This window comes from Cololabis saira, chromosome 20 (assembly GCF_033807715.1).
Source record: "Cololabis saira isolate AMF1-May2022 chromosome 20, fColSai1.1, whole genome shotgun sequence".
Lineage (NCBI taxonomy): Eukaryota > Metazoa > Chordata > Actinopteri > Beloniformes > Belonidae > Cololabis > Cololabis saira.
Window position 1 is genome coordinate 1,781,826 of NC_084606.1, and position 18,266 is coordinate 1,800,091.

The following is an 18,266-nucleotide window of genomic DNA, read 5'->3' on the forward strand; positions in this document are numbered from 1 at the left end:
GGACCTGTTTCAGAACTGACCCACTCCAGTCACAATCTCCCTGGTGGAATGTAAACAAGGTGACTCTGCCCCCACTAGCCCTCCCCTCTCAGGAACATCTGTGGACCTGTTTCAGAACTGACCGAGCCGTCTGATAACATCAAGGACACTGGCCGATCGCTCTGGTCACAATCTCCCTGGTGGAATGTAAACAAGGTGACTCTGCCCCCACTAGCCCTCCCCTCTCAGGAACATCTGTGGACCTGTTTCAGAACTGACCCACTCCAGTCACAATCTCCCTGGTGGAATGTAAACAAGGTGACTCTGCCCCCACTAGCCCTCCCCTCTCAGGAACATCTGTGGACCTGTTTCAGAACTGACCCACTCCAGTCACAATCTCTCTGGTGGAATGTAAACAAGGTGGCTCTGCCCCCACTAACCCTCCCCTCTCAGGAACACCTGTGGACCTGTTTCAGAACTGTACCGGGCCAGCCGTCCCCCCCCTCCCTCCCACCGGTTCTCACCGATGGCTCCGTTGAGGTTCTGGAAGATTCTGGATCGATGGTCCAGGGTCATGTTGAACTTGGTCTGTGGATGAAAAGAGAATCAGGTTCTGGTTCTGGACCAGGATCAGGTTCTGGACCAGGATCTGAAAATGTTCAGTCTTTTAATCAAAACATCTTACAATGACATGAGAGCAAAGATTGTTCATACAAAAGTGTGAGCAGACGTTTCTCTGGATCGGTTTAACCCGGTTTAACTCGGTTTACTCCGGTTTACTCCGGTTTTACCCTCTGGTTCTTGTCCAGGTAGATCTTGGTGTAGAACAGCTGGTCGTCGTCGTTGTCTCGGTATTTCCACTGCTGCACGATGGAGCTCAGGTCCGAGGCGAAGCCCAGGAACCCTGGAACAGAACCAGAACCGGGTTTTACCGGGAACCAGAACCGTCTGGAACAGAACCAGAACCGGGTTTTACCGTGAACCACAACCGGTTTAGGGGGGACCAGGACCTGGACCAGAACCAGGACTGCTGGTCCCAACACCGTCAGACGTTAGGAAATACAGCGGTTAGTTCCCAGCACTAGGAACTGTTCCCGGCACTAGGAACTACAGCGGTTAGTTCCCGGCACTAGGAACTGTTCCCGGTACTAGGAACTACAGCGGTTAGTTCCCGGCACTAGGAACTGTTCCCGGCACTAGGAACTGTTCCCGGCACTAGGAAATACAGCGGTTAGTTCCCGGCACCAGGAACTGTTCCCGGCACCAGGAACTGTTCCCGGCACCAGGAACTGTTCCCGGCACCAGGAACTGTTCCCGGCACCAGGAACTACAGTGGTTGGTTCCCGGCACTAGGAACTGTTCCCGGCACTAGGAACTGTTCCCGGCACTAGGAACTGTTCCCGGCACTAGGAAATACAGCGGTTAGTTCCCGGCACTAGGAACTGTTCCCGGCACCAGGAACTGTTCCCGGCACCAGGAACTGTTCCCGGCACCAGGAACTGTTCCCGGCACCAGGAACTGTTCCCGGCACCAGGAACTACAGTGGTTGGTTCCCGGCACTAGGAACTGTTCCCGGCGCTAGGAACTGTTCCCGGCGCTAGGAACTGTTCCCGGTACTAGGAACTGTTCCCAGTACTAGGAACTGTTCCCGGAACTAGGAACTGTTCCCGGCACTAAGAACTGTTCCCGGCGCTAGGAACTGTTCCCGGCGCTAGGAACTGTTCCCGGCGCTAGGAACTGTTCCCGGTACTAGGAACTGTTCCCGGAACTAGGAACTGTTCCCGGCACTAAGAACTGTTCCCGGCGCTAGGAACTGTTCCCGGCGCTAGGAACTGTTCCCGGCGCTAGGAACTGTTCCCGGTACTAGGAACTGTTCCCGGTACTAGGAACTGTTCCCGGAACTAGGAACTGTTCCCGGCACTAGGAACTACAGTGGTTGGTTCCCGGCACTAGGAACTGTTCCCGGCACTAGGAACTGTTCCCGGTACTAGGAACTACAGTGGTTGGTTCCCGGCACTAGGAACTGTTCCCGGCACTAAGAACTGTTCCCGGCACTAGGAACTGTTCCCGGCACTAGGAACTGTTCACGGCTCAGTTCTCACCTCCAGAGTTCAGGTAGCGTTTCCCAGAATGCACCTGTGGGTATTTGGGCGCCAGACGCTGGTCGGGCCAGCAGAATCCCTCGGCCGAGAAAACCACGCGGTGGTTGAGACGGGAGAACTTTGAGAGGAGTTCCTGGGGGCCGGAGGCGAAAACAACATCGTAGCTGGAGGAGAGTAACAGAGGTTAAGTTATAGTTCAGAAATTCAGAATCCAATTTAAAATTTTATTACTTGCATATAAAGCCCATAACGGCTCAGCTCCGCATTATTTGCAAGACCTGATAGAGCCTTATGTTCCTGGCAGAGCTCTCCGTTCTCAGAGTGCAGGTTTACTCGTAGTTCCTAGAGTATCTAAATGTAGATTTGGAGGGCGGGCGTTCTGCTATCAGACACCATTACTATGGAACCAACTTCCAATCTGGGTTAAGGAGGCTGACACCACCTCCACCTTTAAAACTAAACTTAAAACCTTTCTGTTTAGTAAAGCCTATAGTTAGTGTTTAGTAAAGTTACAACATCGTAGCTGGAACAGAAACAAGTTAGTTAGGTTATAGTTCCAAAAACGCACGAAAAAAACGAACGAAAAAACGCACAAACGCACGCAAAAACGCACGAAAAAACGCACGCAAAAACGCACAAACGCACGAAAAAACGCACGAAAAAACGCACGCAAAAACGCACGCAAAAACGCACAAACGCACGAAAAAACGCACGAAAAACGCACGAAAAAACGCACGAAAAAACGAACGAAAAAACGAACGAAAAAACGCACCAACGCACGAAAAAACGAACGAAAAAACGCACGCAAAAACGCACGCAAAAACGCACGCAAAAACGCACGCAAAAACGCACGCAAAAACGCACGCAAAAACGCACTAATGCACGAAAAAACGCACAAACGCACGAAAAAACGCACGAAAAAACGCACGCAAAAACGCACCAACGCACGAAAAAACGCACGAAAAACGCACGAAAAAACGCACGAAAAAACGAACGAAAAAACGAACGAAAAAACGCACCAACGCACGCAAAAACGCACGCAAAAACGCACGCAAAAACGCACGCAAAAACGCACGCAAAAACGCAAGCAAAACGCACGCAAAAACGCACGCAAAAACGCACGCAAAAACGCACGCAAAAACGCACGCAAAAACGCACGCAAAAACGCAAGCAAAACGCACGCAAAAACGCACGCAAAAACGCACGCAAAAACGCACGCAAAAACGCACGCAAAAACGCACGCAAAACGCACGCAAAAACGCAAACACCACGTCGTAGCTGGAACAGAAACAAGTTAGAGTTAGTTATAGTTCCTGGGGGCCGGAGGAGAACACCACGTCGTAGCTGGAAGAGAGGGAAGAGTTAGGGTTAGTTTAGGTTAGGTTAAAGTTCGTAGTTCCTAGAGTAAAGGTTCCTACCTAGTAAAGGTTCCTACCTGTCCACAAACAGAACCACCAGGTCCTCCATGGTTAGAGTTAGGTTAGTTTAGTTGGTTAAGGTAGTTGGTTAGTTAGTTCCTGTGGTCTACAGTGAAAGGTTCCTGTAGTTCCTAGGGTAAAGGTTCCTAGGGGAATAGTTCCTACCTGTCCACGAACAGAACCACCAGGTCCTCCATGGTTAGAGTTAGGTTAGTTTAGTTGGTTAGTTAGTTCCTGTGGTCTACAGTGAAAGGTTCCTGTAGTTTCTAGGTGAATGGTTCTTAGGTAAATAGTTCCTACCTGTCCACGAACAGAACCACCAGGTCCTCCCGGTCCTTGTGTTTCAGAAGTTCCTCCTTCAGCCAACGAACCTTCTGTCCCCCCCCGACGGTCCGGGCCACGTCGCCCCCCTTCCAGTCCTGGCCCAGTCCCAGAACCTGCAGAGACAGAACCATCAGAACCAGAACCAGACCTGGTCCCCCCTTCCAGTCCTGGCCCAGACCCAGAACCTGCAGAGACAGAACCATCAGAACCAGAACCAGGACCAGACCTGGTCCCCCCTTCCAGTCCTGGCCCAGTCCCAGAACCTGCAGAGACAGAACCATCAGAACCAGAACCAGAACCAGACCTGGTCCCCCCTTCCAGTCCTGACCCAGTCCCAGAACCTGCAGAGACAGAACCATCAGAACCAGAACCAGACCTGGTCCCCCCTTCCAGTCCTGGCCCAGACCCAGAACCTGCAGAGACAGAACCATCAGAACCAGGACCAGACCTGGTCCCCCCTTCCAGTCCTGGCCCAGTCCCAGAACCTGCAGAGACAGAACCATCAGAACCAGAACCAGGAACCAGTCCTGGTCCGGGCCACTAGAGACATCGTCCTAGACACTAGAGACATCATGATGACTTCATGACATGACATGAGGAAAAAGTTGAAATTTTGAGGAAAAAGTCGAGAAAAAAGTTGAAATTTTGAGGAAAAAGTTGAAATTTTGAGGAAAAAGTCGAAATTTTGAGGAAAAAGCGCACAAATGCACGAAAAAAGGCACGAACGCACGGAAAAACGCACAAACGCACGCAAAAACGCACGTAAAAACGCACGCAAAAACGCACGCAAAAACGCACGAACGCACGCAAAAACGCACGAAAAAACAAACAAACGCACGTAAAAACGCACGAAAAAACAAACGCACGGAAAAACGCACGCAAAAACGCACGCAAAAACGCACGTAAAAACACACGCAAAAACGCGTGCAAAAACGCACGAACGCACGCAAAAACGCACGAAAAAACAAACAAACGCACGTAAAAACGCACGTAAAAACGCACGCAAAAACGCACGTAAAAACACACGCAAAAACGCACGTAAAAACACACGCAAAAACGCGCGCAAAAACGCACGAACGCACACAAAAACGCACGAAAAAACAAACAAACGCACGTAAAAACGCACGTAAAAACGCACGTAAAAACGCACGTAAAAACGCACGCAAAAACGCACGTAAAAACACACGCAAAAACGCGCGCAAAAACGCACGCAAAAACGAACTAAAAAACGCACGAAAAAATGCACGAACGCACGAAAAAACGCACGAAAAAATGCACGAACGCACGGAAAAACGCACGAGAAAACGCACGAACGCACGAAAAGTGTCAGGTCGCCCCCCTTCCAGTCCTGGCCCAGACCCAGAGCCTGTAGGGAGACCAGAATCAGAACCCCTGGGTCTGGTTCCTGGTACCCGGGTGTTTATCCAGGTTATAGTTTATGTTGTTACTAGTGTTTATGAGTTTAAAGTGTTCCAGTATTCCTGGTACCAGGAACCAGACCTGGTTCTGATTCTGGTCTCTCTGCAGGTTCTTAGATGATATTATTATTATTATATATTATTTTATGTTGTTACTAGTGTTTAGGAGTTTATTCCAGTATTCCTGGTACCAGGAACCAGACCTGGTTCTGATTCTGGTCTCTCTGCAGGTTCTTAGATGATATTACATTTATCCAGGTTATAGTTTATGTTGTTACTAGTGTTTAGGAGTTTATTCCAGTATTCCTGGTACCAGGAACCAGACCTGGTTCTGATTCTGGTCTCTCTGCAGGTTCTTAGATGATATTATTATTATTATATATTATTTTATGTTGTTACTAGTGTTTATGAGTTTATTCCAGTATTCCTGGTACCTGGGTGTTTATCCAGGTTATAGTTTATGTTGTTACTAGTGTTTAGGAGTTTATTCCAGTATTCCTGGTACCAGGAACCAGACCTGGTTCTGATTCTGGTCTCTGCAGGTTCTTAGATGATATTACATTTATCCAGGTTATAGTTTATGTTGTTACTAGTGTTTAGGAGTTTATTCCAGTATTCCTGGTACCAGGAACCAGACCTGGTTCTGATTCTGGTCTCTGCAGGTTCTTAGATGATATTACATTTATCCAGGTTATAGTTTATGTTGTTACTAGTGTTTAGGAGTTTATTCCAGTATTCCTGGTACCAGGAACCAGACCTGGTTCTGGTTCTGGTCTCTGCAGGTTCTTAGATGATATTACATTTATCCAGGTTATAGTTTATGTTGTTACTAGTGTTTAGGAGTTTATTCCAGTATTCCTGGTACCAGGAACCAGACCTGGTTCTGATTCTGGTCTCTGCAGGTTCTTAGATGATATTATTATTATTATATATTATTTTATGTTGTTACTAGTGTTTAGGAGTTTATTCCAGTATTCCTGGTACCAGGAACCAGACCTGGTTCTGGTTCTGGTCTCTGCAGGTTCTTAGATGATATTACATTTATCCAGGTTATAGTTTATGTTGTTACTAGTGTTTAGGAGTTTATTCCAGTATTCCTGGTACCAGGAACCAGACCTGGTTCTGATTCTGGTCTCTCTGCAGGTTCTTAGATGATATTACATTTATCCAGGTTATAGTTTATGTTGTTACTAGTGTTTAGGAGTTTATTCCAGTATTCCTGGTACCAGGAACCAGACCTGGTTCTGATTCTGGTCTCTGCAGGTTCTTAGATGATATTACATTTATCCAGGTTATAGTTTATGTTGTTACTAGTGTTTAAGTGTTTATTCCAGTATTCCTGGTACCAGGAACCAGACCTGGTTCTGATTCTGGTCTCTCTGCAGGTTCTTAGATTATATTATTATTATTATATATTATTTTATGTTGTTACTAGTGTTTAGGAGTTTAAAGTGTTCCTCTAAGTACGCTGACGTTTTTGGAGTCGGTTAATTCTGTGATGGAAGCGCGAGCTTCTCAACGTTTAGTTTAACTTTAGGTTTAAGTTTAAGTTAACTAAACGCGTCTGTGTCGTTTCTTTTATTATTTCTTGTTGAGGATTTGGAATAACATGTGAATTCAATATTTCTTGTTCCTTTGAAATAAAAGGTTTGTGTGTTGTAACATTCTAGCTAACTGTGATCAATGAACCTGAATTAATACAGTAGTCAAGCTTATTGCAAGGTGATATAAGTGTTGGGTTATCTGTGTTACAACACATGTAATTAATTAATGACACATTTAACTAATTAATAAATGGATGATTTAATGTAATTCTTCCTGCTAGTCTGGTAAATGTAAACACATTAAAGAGCACCGACTAAAACCGACTAAATCCATTACGTGTTCAATAAAATATACACATTTGCCGTCAGTTTATTGATTATTTATTGATTATCCCGACAGAGACGCAACAATAAATTGCAATATTGATTTATTTCCCACCACTAATCGGTCCCGGTCCAGTTCCCGGGTTCCCAGTAGTAGTAGTTAGCTGCTAGTTAGCTGCTAGTTAGCTGCTAGTTAGCTGCTAGTTGGCAGGTAGTTAGCCACTAGTTAGCGGCTAGTTAGCGGCTAGTTAGCTGCTAGTTAGCTGCTAGTTAGCTGCTAGTTCTTACCTTCAGCGTGTAGTTGAACTCCCGGGCCGGTAGTTAGCCGCTAACTACCTGCTAGTTAGCAGGTAGTTAGCGGCTAGTTAGCTGCTAACTACCTGCTAGTTAGCTGCTAGTTAGCTGCTAGTCAGCGGCTAGTTAGCTGCTAGTTCTTACCTTCAGCGTGTAGTTGAACTCCCGGGCCGGTAGTTAGCCGCTAACTACCTGCTAGTTAGCTGCTAGTCAGCGGCTAGTTAGCTGCTAGTTCTTACCTTCAGCGTGTAGTTGAACTCCCGGGCCGGTAGTTAGCCGCTAACTACCTGCTAGTTAGCAGGTAGTTAGTGGCTAGTTAGCTGCTAGTTAGCTGCTAGTTAGCTGCTAGTTCTTACCTTCAGCATGTAGTTGAACTCCCGGGCCGGTAGTTAGCCGCTAACTACCTGCTAGTTAGCAGGTAGTTAGCGGCTAGTTAGCTGCTAGTTAGCTGCTAGTTAGCTGCTAGTTAGCTGCTAGTTAGCTGCTAGTTCTTACCTTCAGCATGTAGTTGAACTCCCGGGCCGGTAGTTAGCCGCTGACTACCTGCTAGTTAGCAGGTAGTTAGCGGCTAGTTAGCTGCTAGTTAGCTGCTAGTTAGCTGCTAGTTAGCTGCTAGTTCTTACCTTCAGCATGTAGTTGAACTCCCGGGCCGGTAGTTAGCCGCTGACTACCTGCTAGTTAGCTGCTAGTCAGCGGCTAGTTAGCTGCTAGTTCTTACCTTCAGCGTGTAGTTGAACTCCCGGGCCGGTAGTTAGCCGCTAACTACCTGCTAGTTAGCAGGTAGTTAGCGGCTAGTTAGCTGCTAGTCAGCGGCTAGTTAGCTGCTAGTTCTTACCTTCAGCGTGTAGTTGAACTCCCGGGCCGTCCGGACGAATCGGGTGAAACCGTCCGTTTCCTCCGTCGCCGCCGTGACGACCAGAAGGTTCTCTGGAACCAGAACCAGAAAGGAGGTTAGAACCAGAACCAGAACCAGGACCAGAACCAGGACCAGAACCAGAACCAGAACCAGAGTTAGCTTAGCCACGTTTCCACAGAGCCGGGTATTTACAAAAACTGATATTTCCCCCTCTCCGTTTATAAAAATACCATCATTTCCAGGAACCTGCATAAATATCTGTTAAGGTGCTATGAGCAGCCAAACCTACAGGGGGCAGTGTAACGAGAAGATAAAGTCATGCTAGCCAATCAGAATCCTGGAAAAAACCATCAACAAATGACACGAGTAACTTCCAGTTACTTCCAAGATGAACCAGAGTCTTTGGTTTGGAGTGACAGAGAAGTGGAGTTACTTTAAGTGTGACGTTTGAAAATATGGAATTTGTGAAAAAATATAACGGAATTTATGGAAAAATAAAACGGAATTTGTGAAAAAATAAAATGGAATATGTGGAAAAATAAAACGGAATTTGGGAAAAAATGAAATGGAATTTGGGAAAAAATAAAATGGAATTTGTGGAAAAATAAAACGGAATTTGTGAAAAAATAAAATGGAATATGTGGAAAAATAAAATGGAAGTTGTGGAAAAATAAAACGGAATTTGGGAAAAATAAAACGGAATTTGTGGAAAAATAAAACGGAATTTGTGGAAAAATAAAACGGATTTTGTGGAAAAATAAAACGGAGTTTGTGGAAAAATAAACCGGAATTTGGGAAAAAATAAAAATGGAATTTGTGGAAAAATAAAATGGAATTTTTGGAAAAATAAAACGGAATTTGTGAAAAAATAAAATGGAATTTGTGAAAAAATAAAATGGAATTTGTGGAAAAATAAAACGGAATATGTGGAAAAATAAAATGGAATATGTGGAAAAATAAAATGGAATTTGTGGAAAAATAAAATGGAATTTGTGGAAAAATAAAATGGAATTTGTGGAAAAATAAAATGGAATTTGTGGAAAAATAAAATGGAATTTGTGGAAAAATAAAACGGAATATGTGGAAAAATAAAATGGAATATGTGGAAAAATAAAATGGAATTTGTGGAAAAATAAAATGGAATTTGTGGAAAAATAAAATGGAATTTGTGGAAAAATAAAACGGAATTTGTGAAAAAATAAAATGGAATATGTGGAAAAATAAAACGGAATTTGGGAGAAAATAAAATGGAATTTGTGGAAAAATAAAATGGAATTTTTGGAGAAAAAAAACGGAATTTGTGAAAAAATAAAATGGAATTTGTGGAAAAGTAAAACTAAATTTTGTGAAAAACAGGTAAAATACCAGAAAATATTGACGGTTATAAACTAAATGTAACCACAGGTGTCACTCATGACGCTGGTGACGTTTCTGTCTCATAATGTGACGTTCTGAAGCCTAAATGTCCGTTTCTCTCCGTTTACAAGCAAACGTGGAGACGGAGGTTTTAAAAATCTACACTTTGGCCGGAGTTTTCAGGAATGATGGTTTTTGGAGACTTTGAGCTTCGTTTTCGTGTAAACGAACGAACAAAACGCAGGAAAACACCAGCGTTGTTGATACGTGGAGACGGGTCTGAGTCGCGGAGTGGGAGTGCAGGAGCTGGTGCTTTGCAGCTCAAAGCCGGTGTTTCACCCGGACTACATTTAACGCGGCACAGCGCGCTGAGACCGCGCACGTAAAGGAAGAACGAGGTAAGATGTCATGCTCAGGCTAGGGCTGTGCGATTAATCGAGTTTAAATCTAAATCGGATTTATTAATCAAGACGATGTTGGAAAAAGGAAAAAAAACTGACTGCATTACAGACGGAGCTCGTCTAGTCGTCTTTGTTTGGTCAAGAAAATGGTAAATGTTGTCACTTTACTAAACTCAAGGAGGATTTACAGAATCTTTCAATTGCACTTCATTCCCAATAGGGACATTTGTTTGCTATTTTAAAAATAAAATATTTGAAACAATTTATTCTATTGTCTTTTGTAGTTTTACCAAAAAAATCGGGTTTTCAGGGAAAAAAATTGGGATTTTATTTTGGTCCAAAGTCGCCCAGCCCTAGCTCAGGCATAGATATATATATATCTATATCTATATCTATATATATATATATATATATATATATATATATAAATATGTGCTCAACAGTCTGCAATGGCCCAGACGGAGACACATGTAACTCAGTGCTTAACTTTTATTTTTAATCCACTAATATTCTTGTGGTCCGTTCTCCTATATGTTCCCCCTCTAACCCGGTGCAAACATAGGTTCCTCTAAACATCTGTTCCCGCTACAGTTTTAACTAAAAGAAAATGTGCTCCAATACATTTATTTTGAACACTGACAAAACTCGAAATCTTAAAGATTTAAAAGGGACATATTATGAAAAACACGTTTTTCTTGTTTTAACATGTATAAAGTGGTCTCCCCTCACCCTGCCAGAGGAGGGGAGACCAAATCCCATGAATATTTATTAAATAAATGGTCTCTGCTCTTGACCACCGTTTGCTGCGTTACACCGACGCAGCCCTACGCCGTACCCTACGGCGCAGGGCTGCGTCGGTAACGCGGCAGCTCCGTGGCGGGACACGGGGGCTCGTTAACCGAGAAGGAGACCCGCCTGCCGCGGAAGCTGCGCCTGCCGCGGAAGCTGCGCCTGCCGCGGAAGCTGCGTCTGCCGGGGAAGCTGCGCCTGCCGCGGAAGCTGCGCCTGCCGCGGAAGCTGCGCCTGCCGGGGAAGCTGCGCCTGCCGCGGAGGCGCAGATGATCTACAGGTTTAGAATGCTTATGAATGTGGTTGAAAACGCAGGTTTTTTTTTTTAAAACGATGTAATGTGGATGCAAATTATTTTATCAACGGAGGGGGGAAATATTCGGTTTTAAAAATACCCGGCTACGTGTGGACGGGGTCTAAGATCCGTTTACACCGTGTAACTGAATGAGAGCGTCCGACTATCACGTGTGACATCGGACGCTCTCTGTCCACGCTGAAACCGCTAAACTCGCGGCCAGTTAGGACAGTCAATACAAAAAAATAAAGCAATGGATTTTATTTTGTCGCAGAAGCTCCCTGGCATGGGACATGTAGCCGGCTGCTCTGGCGGAGCGAGGCTTATTCTCCTCCCCTGCTACACGTCATTCAGGGAGCCAATCAGCACAGCCTCATTATCATACCCCCCCTTCCCTTAGGCCCCGTTTACACGGAGCAACTGAGGCGTTTTCATGCGTTTAGGCCGTTCGTTTACACGAAAACGCAGCTCAAAGCGCCCAAAAACGATCATTTCTGAAAACTCCGGCCAAAGTGGAGATTTTCAAAAACTCCGTTTTCACGTTTGCATCTAAACAGAGGAAAACGGAGGAAAACAGAGGAAAACAGAGGAAAACGGAGGAAAACGGAGGAAAACGGAGGAAAACAGAGGAAAACGGAGATTTAGGCTTCAGAACGTCACATTATGAGACAGAAACGTCACCAGCGTCATGAGTGCGACCTGTGTTTATAATTAGTTTGTAACCGTTAGGGATGTCCCGATCAGGTTTTTTTGGCCCCGAGTCCTTTGATTTTGAGGACTTGCCGATACCGAGTCCCGATCCGATACTTTTATAAAACAATAAAAAATGAAGAAGAGAAAAGAAAATGATGCAGGATGAGCCTTTTATTATATTTTAACATGTGTACTGTAAACTGAGCACATAGGAGGTAGGCAGCTTGAACATTCTTAAGTCAGTATAAAACATTTAATGAGCAGAGAGACTGCATCTGCAGCTGATGTGTTGCCTGCCATTACAGGTCATCTTTATTCATCATTTTGTTTGGTAACATTTTATTTATATTGTTATTTGAAAAAGGAGAACTTCTCCTTTTCCTTTTTTTTCCTTCTTTTTCTTCTTCTTCTCATAATTTAATTAACTCATCATGCACTTTTTTTTGTTGACTTTGGTACCTGAGTTCTGGCTGTCGTGCGCAATATATCTCAGTGATTGGTTATTATATGAAGTAATTCCACACAACAGACATGATAGCATAGGGCTGCTTCAGCTTCAAAACAAACAGGCGTGCTCTGCGCGCATGCGGTGCGCGAACCCTACGCTGTAGACTCTGCGTCGGTGCGACGCAGAACCATAAATCAACGCACACGTGGATGTCGGCGCCAGTGAGTATTTTCACCGGACATTTTGACCGGAGAGATTATAAAATACCGGACTTCGGCATATTTTACCGGACAAAGTCCGGCAATTACCGGACAACGGAAACCCTGATATATATATATATATATATATATATATATATATATATATACATATATATACCCGATTCCTGATCGGCCCATAACGTCCGAGTCCGGATCGAGTCTGCAACCACGTGATCGGCCCCGATTTCCGATCACGTGATCGGATCGGGACAACTCTAGTAACCGTCAATATTTTCTTGTATTTTACCTGTTTTATATTCTATATAAAAGACTCTCGTTCCGTCTTGGAAGTAAAGCCTGAATTATGGTCCCGCGTTAAATCGACGCAGAGCTACGGCGTAGGGTACGTGGCGATGCCGTACGGTGTGCGTCGCCGCGTACCCTACGCCGTAGCTCTGCGTTGGTGTAACGCAGAGCTACGGCGTAGGGTACGTGGCGATGCCGTACGGTGTGCGTCGCCGCGTACCCTACGCCGTAGCTCTGCGTTGGTGTAACGCAGAGCTACGGCGTAGGGTACGCGGCGACGCCGTACGGTGTGCGTCGCCGCGTCCCCTACGCCGTAGCTCTGCGTTGGTGTAACGCAGAGCTACGGCGTTGGGTACGCGGCGATGCCGTACGGTGTGCGTCGCTGCGTACCCTACGCCGTAGCTCTGCGTTGGTGTAATGCAGAGCCTACGGCGTAGGCTACGCGGCGATGCCGTACGGTGTGCGTCGCCGCGTACCCTACGCCGTAGCTCTGCGTTGGTGTAACGCAGAGCTACGGCGTAGGGTACGCGGCGATGCCGTACGGTGTGCGTCGCCGCGTACCCTACGCCGTAGCTCTGCGTTGGTGTAACGCAGAGCTACGGCGTAGGGTACGCGGCGATGCCGTACGGTGTGCGTCGCCGCGTACCCTACGCCGTAGCTCTGCGTTGGTGTAACGCAGAGCTACGGCGTAGGGTACGCGGCGATGCCGTACGGTGTGCGTCGCCGCGTACCCTACGCCGTAGCTCTGCGTTACACCAACGCAGAGCTACGGCGTATGGTACGCGGCGATGCCGTACGGTGCACGTCACCGCGTACCCTACGCCGTAGCTCTGCGTTGGTGTAACGCAGAACCATAAATCAGCCTTAACTGGAAGTTACTCGTGTCATTTGTTGATGTTTTTCCAGGATTCTGATTGGCTAGCATGACGTTAACAGCGTTTTCATGCGGGTCCGTGTAAACGAGGATATTTTTGAAAACGTGGAGGGGAAAATATCAGTTTTTGTAAATACCCGGCTACGTGTAAACGTGGCCTTATTCTCCTCCCCTGCTACACGTCATTTAGGGAGCCAATCAGCACAGAGCCTCATTATCATACCCCCCCCTCCCTTAGAATGGAGCACAGAAAAAGAGGTTAGAAGCGGTAAAACTAGTGACATGGCGGTAAAACTAGAGACATGGCCCACAGGCTGGGTTTATGATTTATGTAGAAAAAACAAGCTTTAGATTTAGATTATTTAAGACATTCAAGGCCTGTTTAAAATATACATTAAATGCCATAATATGTCCCCTTTAAAACTTAACTAGAACTTAAAATGTGCTTGACACAAATGAAAGTTAAATGTTAACACGAGGGAAAAACAGCTAACCTTTTAACTTATGTGTGTTTTCAGGTGTAACGGTGTTTTTAGGTTAGAAATAAGAACATTTCTTGGTAAGATCTTAGTTTTTTGAGTGAATCAGTGAGAGAACAAATTGTAATATTCAAACAAATCCTGTTTCTGATTTGTATTTATCTTTATTTTTATAATGTATTTATTGTTCTGACGGCTCCGGTCTCTTTTAAACAAAGTTTACTCTTTTCTGCACTTTATTTTTATACATTTGGCAGATGTAAAACATACATGTGGATGTTTTCTGTGTTAGTCCATTTAGTTTAGTTTTTTTAATCAATACTTTAAAAACTCACGATGTTCAAGGAGAAACCTGTTAGTGAACTTTATGAACATTATCTGAATGATCTGAATGATCTGAATTTTCTGCTCTGGGAATTTCTGTTTCTTTGTTTCTGTTCTGTTTTAGAATAAATGGTTGGAATTTAATGCTTTTTTTTTATCCGATTCATCGATTCATCGAAAAAATAATCGACAGATGAATCGATTATTAAAATAATCGTTAGTTGCAGCCCTAGTTATTATATACAGATATTATAAGATTATTATTATTATAGTTAATATTAAACTTGTTGTTTATTGGATCCCCATGAGTCGTCACCATGGTGACTGTTATTCCCTAAAAAACTATACCAATAAAAGTTCCTATACAGTTCAAAATAGAAATCAGAAAAAATACTAAATAAAATAAAATAAAATACAAAATAAAATAAAAATAATACAAAATAAAATAAAATAAAAAAATAAAAATAATACAAAATAAAATAAAATAAAAAAATAAAAATACAAAATAAAATAAAATAAAATAAAAAAATAATACAAAATAAAATAAAATAAAATAAAATAAAATAAAAAAATAATACAAAATAAAATAAAATAAAATAAAAAAATACAAAATAAAATAAAATAAAATAAAAAAATAAAAATAATACAAAATAAAATAAAATAAAATAAAAAAATAATACAAAATAAAATAAAATAAAATAAAATAAAATAAAAAAATAATACAAAATAAAATAAAATAAAATAAAAAAATACAAAATAAAATAAAATAAAATAAAAAAATAAAAATAATACAAAATAAAATACAAAATAAAATTAATACAAAATAAAATAATACAAAATAAAATAAAATAAAATAAAAAATAATACAAAATAAAATAATACAAAATACAAAATAAAAAAATAAAAATAATACAAAATAAAATACAAAATAAAATAAAAATAATACAAAATAAAATAAAATAAAAAATAAAAAAACAAAATAAAATAAAATAAAAAAATAAAAATATAAAATAAAATAAAATAAAATAAAATAAAATAAAATAAAATAAAATAAAATAAAAATAATACAAAATAAAATAAAATAAAAATAATACAAAATAAAATAAAATAAAATAATAAAAGTAAAAATAAAAATACAAATACAAAAAACAAGTAATAATTATTATTAGCTTGTTCAGTTCTGGACCAGTTCTGGTTCTGGTCTAACTGGACCGGATCTTACATAAACAGCAGATGTTTCCTCCCGTGGAACCAGAACAGAACCGGGACCAGAACCAGGACCAAAACCAGGACCAGAACCAGAACCAGAACCGGGACCAGAACCAGGACCAGGTCCAGAACCAGGACCAGAACCAGAACCAGAACTTCTCCCTGGTGAGTTTCTGCAGGTTTTAAACCTTTTTAAACTTCATCAGTTCCAGAACCGGTCCAGGTCTCCCGGGACCGTCCCGGACCCGTCCAGACCCCCAGAACCCCCGAACCCGTCCCGGACCTTACCTGCCGCCAGTCTCCGCGGTTCGGCCCAGGCTGGGCCCATTAATCCGCTCAGAACCAGAACCAGAACCAGAACCATGTTTTCAGCTCGAACTGGACCCGCTGGTTCCGTCTGCTCTCCCCGTGGGTCTGGTCTGGGGATCAAACCTCGCGAGATCTGCGGCTCCTCCCGTCTCCCCCGTAGACACAGAAACGTAGCGATGCGTCACCGCCGCCGCCATCTTGGATGAGGCGAGACTGCGCCTGAAACTAATCTTAACCCTTTTTTCCTCTTTTTTTCCTCTTTTTTTCCTTTATTTTCCCATTTGTTCCTCTTTTTTCCCTCTTTTTCTCTTTTTTTCATCTTTTATTCATATTTTTTCTGCCTTTTTTTTTCTATTTTTTCCTCTTTTTTCTTCTTTTTTTCCGCTTTTTTTCTATTTTTTTCCTCTTTTTTCCCTCTTTTTTCCCTCTTTTTCATATTTTTTCCTCTTTTTCTCCTCATTTTTCCTTATTTTCATAAAGCATCTTTCTACAAAGAAATGTACGTTTCGTAATTTTTCCTCTTTTTCTTTTTTTTCCTCTTTTTTCTCTTTTTTTCCACTTTTTTCCTCTTTTTTCCTCCTTTTTTCAATTTTTTTCCTCCCTTTTTTCCTCTTTTTTTCCCTCTTTTTCATCTTTTTTCCTCTTTTTTCCTCTTTTTTTTCCTCTTTTTCTCCTCATTTTTCCTTATTTTCATAAAGCATCTTTCTACAAAGAAATGTACGTTTCGTAATTTTTCCTCTTTTTCTTTTTTTTCCTCTTTTCTCTCTTTTTTTCCACTTTTTTCCTCTTTTTTCCTCCTTTTTTCAATTTTTTTCCTCCCTTTTTTCCTCTTTTTTTCCCTCTTTTTCATCTTTTTTCCTCTTTTTTCCTCTTTTTTTTCCTCTTTTTCTCCTCATTTTCCCTTATTTTCATAAAGCATCTTTCTACAAAGAAATTTACGTTTTACGTCTCATTTATTCATTCACACACGCACTAATATACTTGGGAAACAGTTAGGCACCAAATATAATATATTTAATTTTCTCAGATGGCAAAAATAAGAACTTTATTGATCCCACATAGGAGTAATTCAGGTTATATCAGCTCTAGAGAACAAAACTATATATATCCCCCTCACTAAAATAAGAAAAATAGAGAAACGCAAAAATACGAATTTTATTTGTTGTCTGAAAAATGGTTCAAATGTTATTTTATTGTCTGAAAAATGGTTCAAATGTTATTTTATTGTCTGAAAAATGGTTCAAATGTTATTTTATTGTCTGAAAAAGGAAAAAATAAATATGTTTATGAAAAATATACTTTGTTGCTGAGAAAATATGTTTCTATATTTTTCTTATTTATCTACATTTGTTAGTAGAAAGGCGCTTTATGAAAACAATTCCCTTTTCTTGTATTAGTTTACAGTCTTGCCACATCCAAAATGGCGGCGACGCTGACGTATCAGCAGCTCCATGGGAGGAGGAGGAGAAATGTCTGCGGAGCGGAGTAGATCAAAACCTCCGTCTCCCACACGGAGCGGAGTAAATAAACAGGGAGCAGCCGTCCAGCCAATCACAGGCCCGGAAGTTTTGAGCGACGGACGCAGCGACCAATCAGCAGCGCCGGGGGTTTGACAAGCGGCCAATGAAAAGTCGACATCTGGGACCCGGGCCGCTGGCCACGCCCCCTTCCAGGAGAAAGTTCGGGAAAAGTTTCTGACTCGGTGCCACGTCACTGGGGCGGAGAGGAGAAGATTAATGGAATAATATCCACTTTAGAGGGGGTTTACAGTTAAATAAATGCAATAATATAAACTTTTAACGGTTAAAAAGTTAAATAAATACAATAATATAACCTTTAAACTGATAAAAAGTTAAATAAATATAATAATATAACCTTTAAACGGTTGAAAAGTTAAATAAATATAATAATATAACCTTTAAACTGTTGAAAAGTTCAATAAATACAATAATATAACCTTTAAACTGTTAAAAAGTTAAATAAATACAATAAAATAAACTTTAAACTGTTACAAAGTTCAATAAATATGATAATATAACCTTTAAACTGTTAAAAAGTTAAATAAATATAATAATATAACCTTTTAACGGTTAAAAAGTTAAATAAATATAATAATGTAACCTTTAAACTGTTTAAAAAAGTTAAATAAATACAATAATATAACCTTTTAACGGTTAAAAAGTTAAATAAATATAATAATGTAACCTTTAAACTGTTTAAAAAAGTTAAATAAATACAATAATATAACCTTTTAACGGTTAAAAAGTTAAATAAATATAATAATATAACCTTTTAACGGTTAAAAAGTTAAATAGATATAATAA

The 18,266-nt window shown here is 41.7% G+C and overlaps 1 protein-coding gene across 1 annotated transcript in view; it reads right to left on the reverse strand.

Annotated features, from left to right (window-relative positions):
- plod3 (procollagen-lysine, 2-oxoglutarate 5-dioxygenase 3) overlaps window positions 1–16,066 on the reverse strand; it is a 41,482-nt gene extending 25,416 nt beyond the window's left edge. The window contains exons 1-6 of the mRNA XM_061709699.1: window positions 15,922–16,066; window positions 8,239–8,330; window positions 3,800–3,936; window positions 2,082–2,245; window positions 771–883; window positions 504–567 (exon numbers count right to left, since the gene is read on the reverse strand). Coding sequence (XP_061565683.1) covers window positions 504–567; window positions 771–883; window positions 2,082–2,245; window positions 3,800–3,936; window positions 8,239–8,330; window positions 15,922–15,997 — 646 coding nt within the window. The 5' untranslated portion in view covers window positions 15,998–16,066. The remainder of the gene's footprint in view (window positions 1–503; window positions 568–770; window positions 884–2,081; window positions 2,246–3,799; window positions 3,937–8,238; window positions 8,331–15,921) is intronic.
- Between the last annotated feature and the right edge of the window lie 2,200 nt (window positions 16,067–18,266).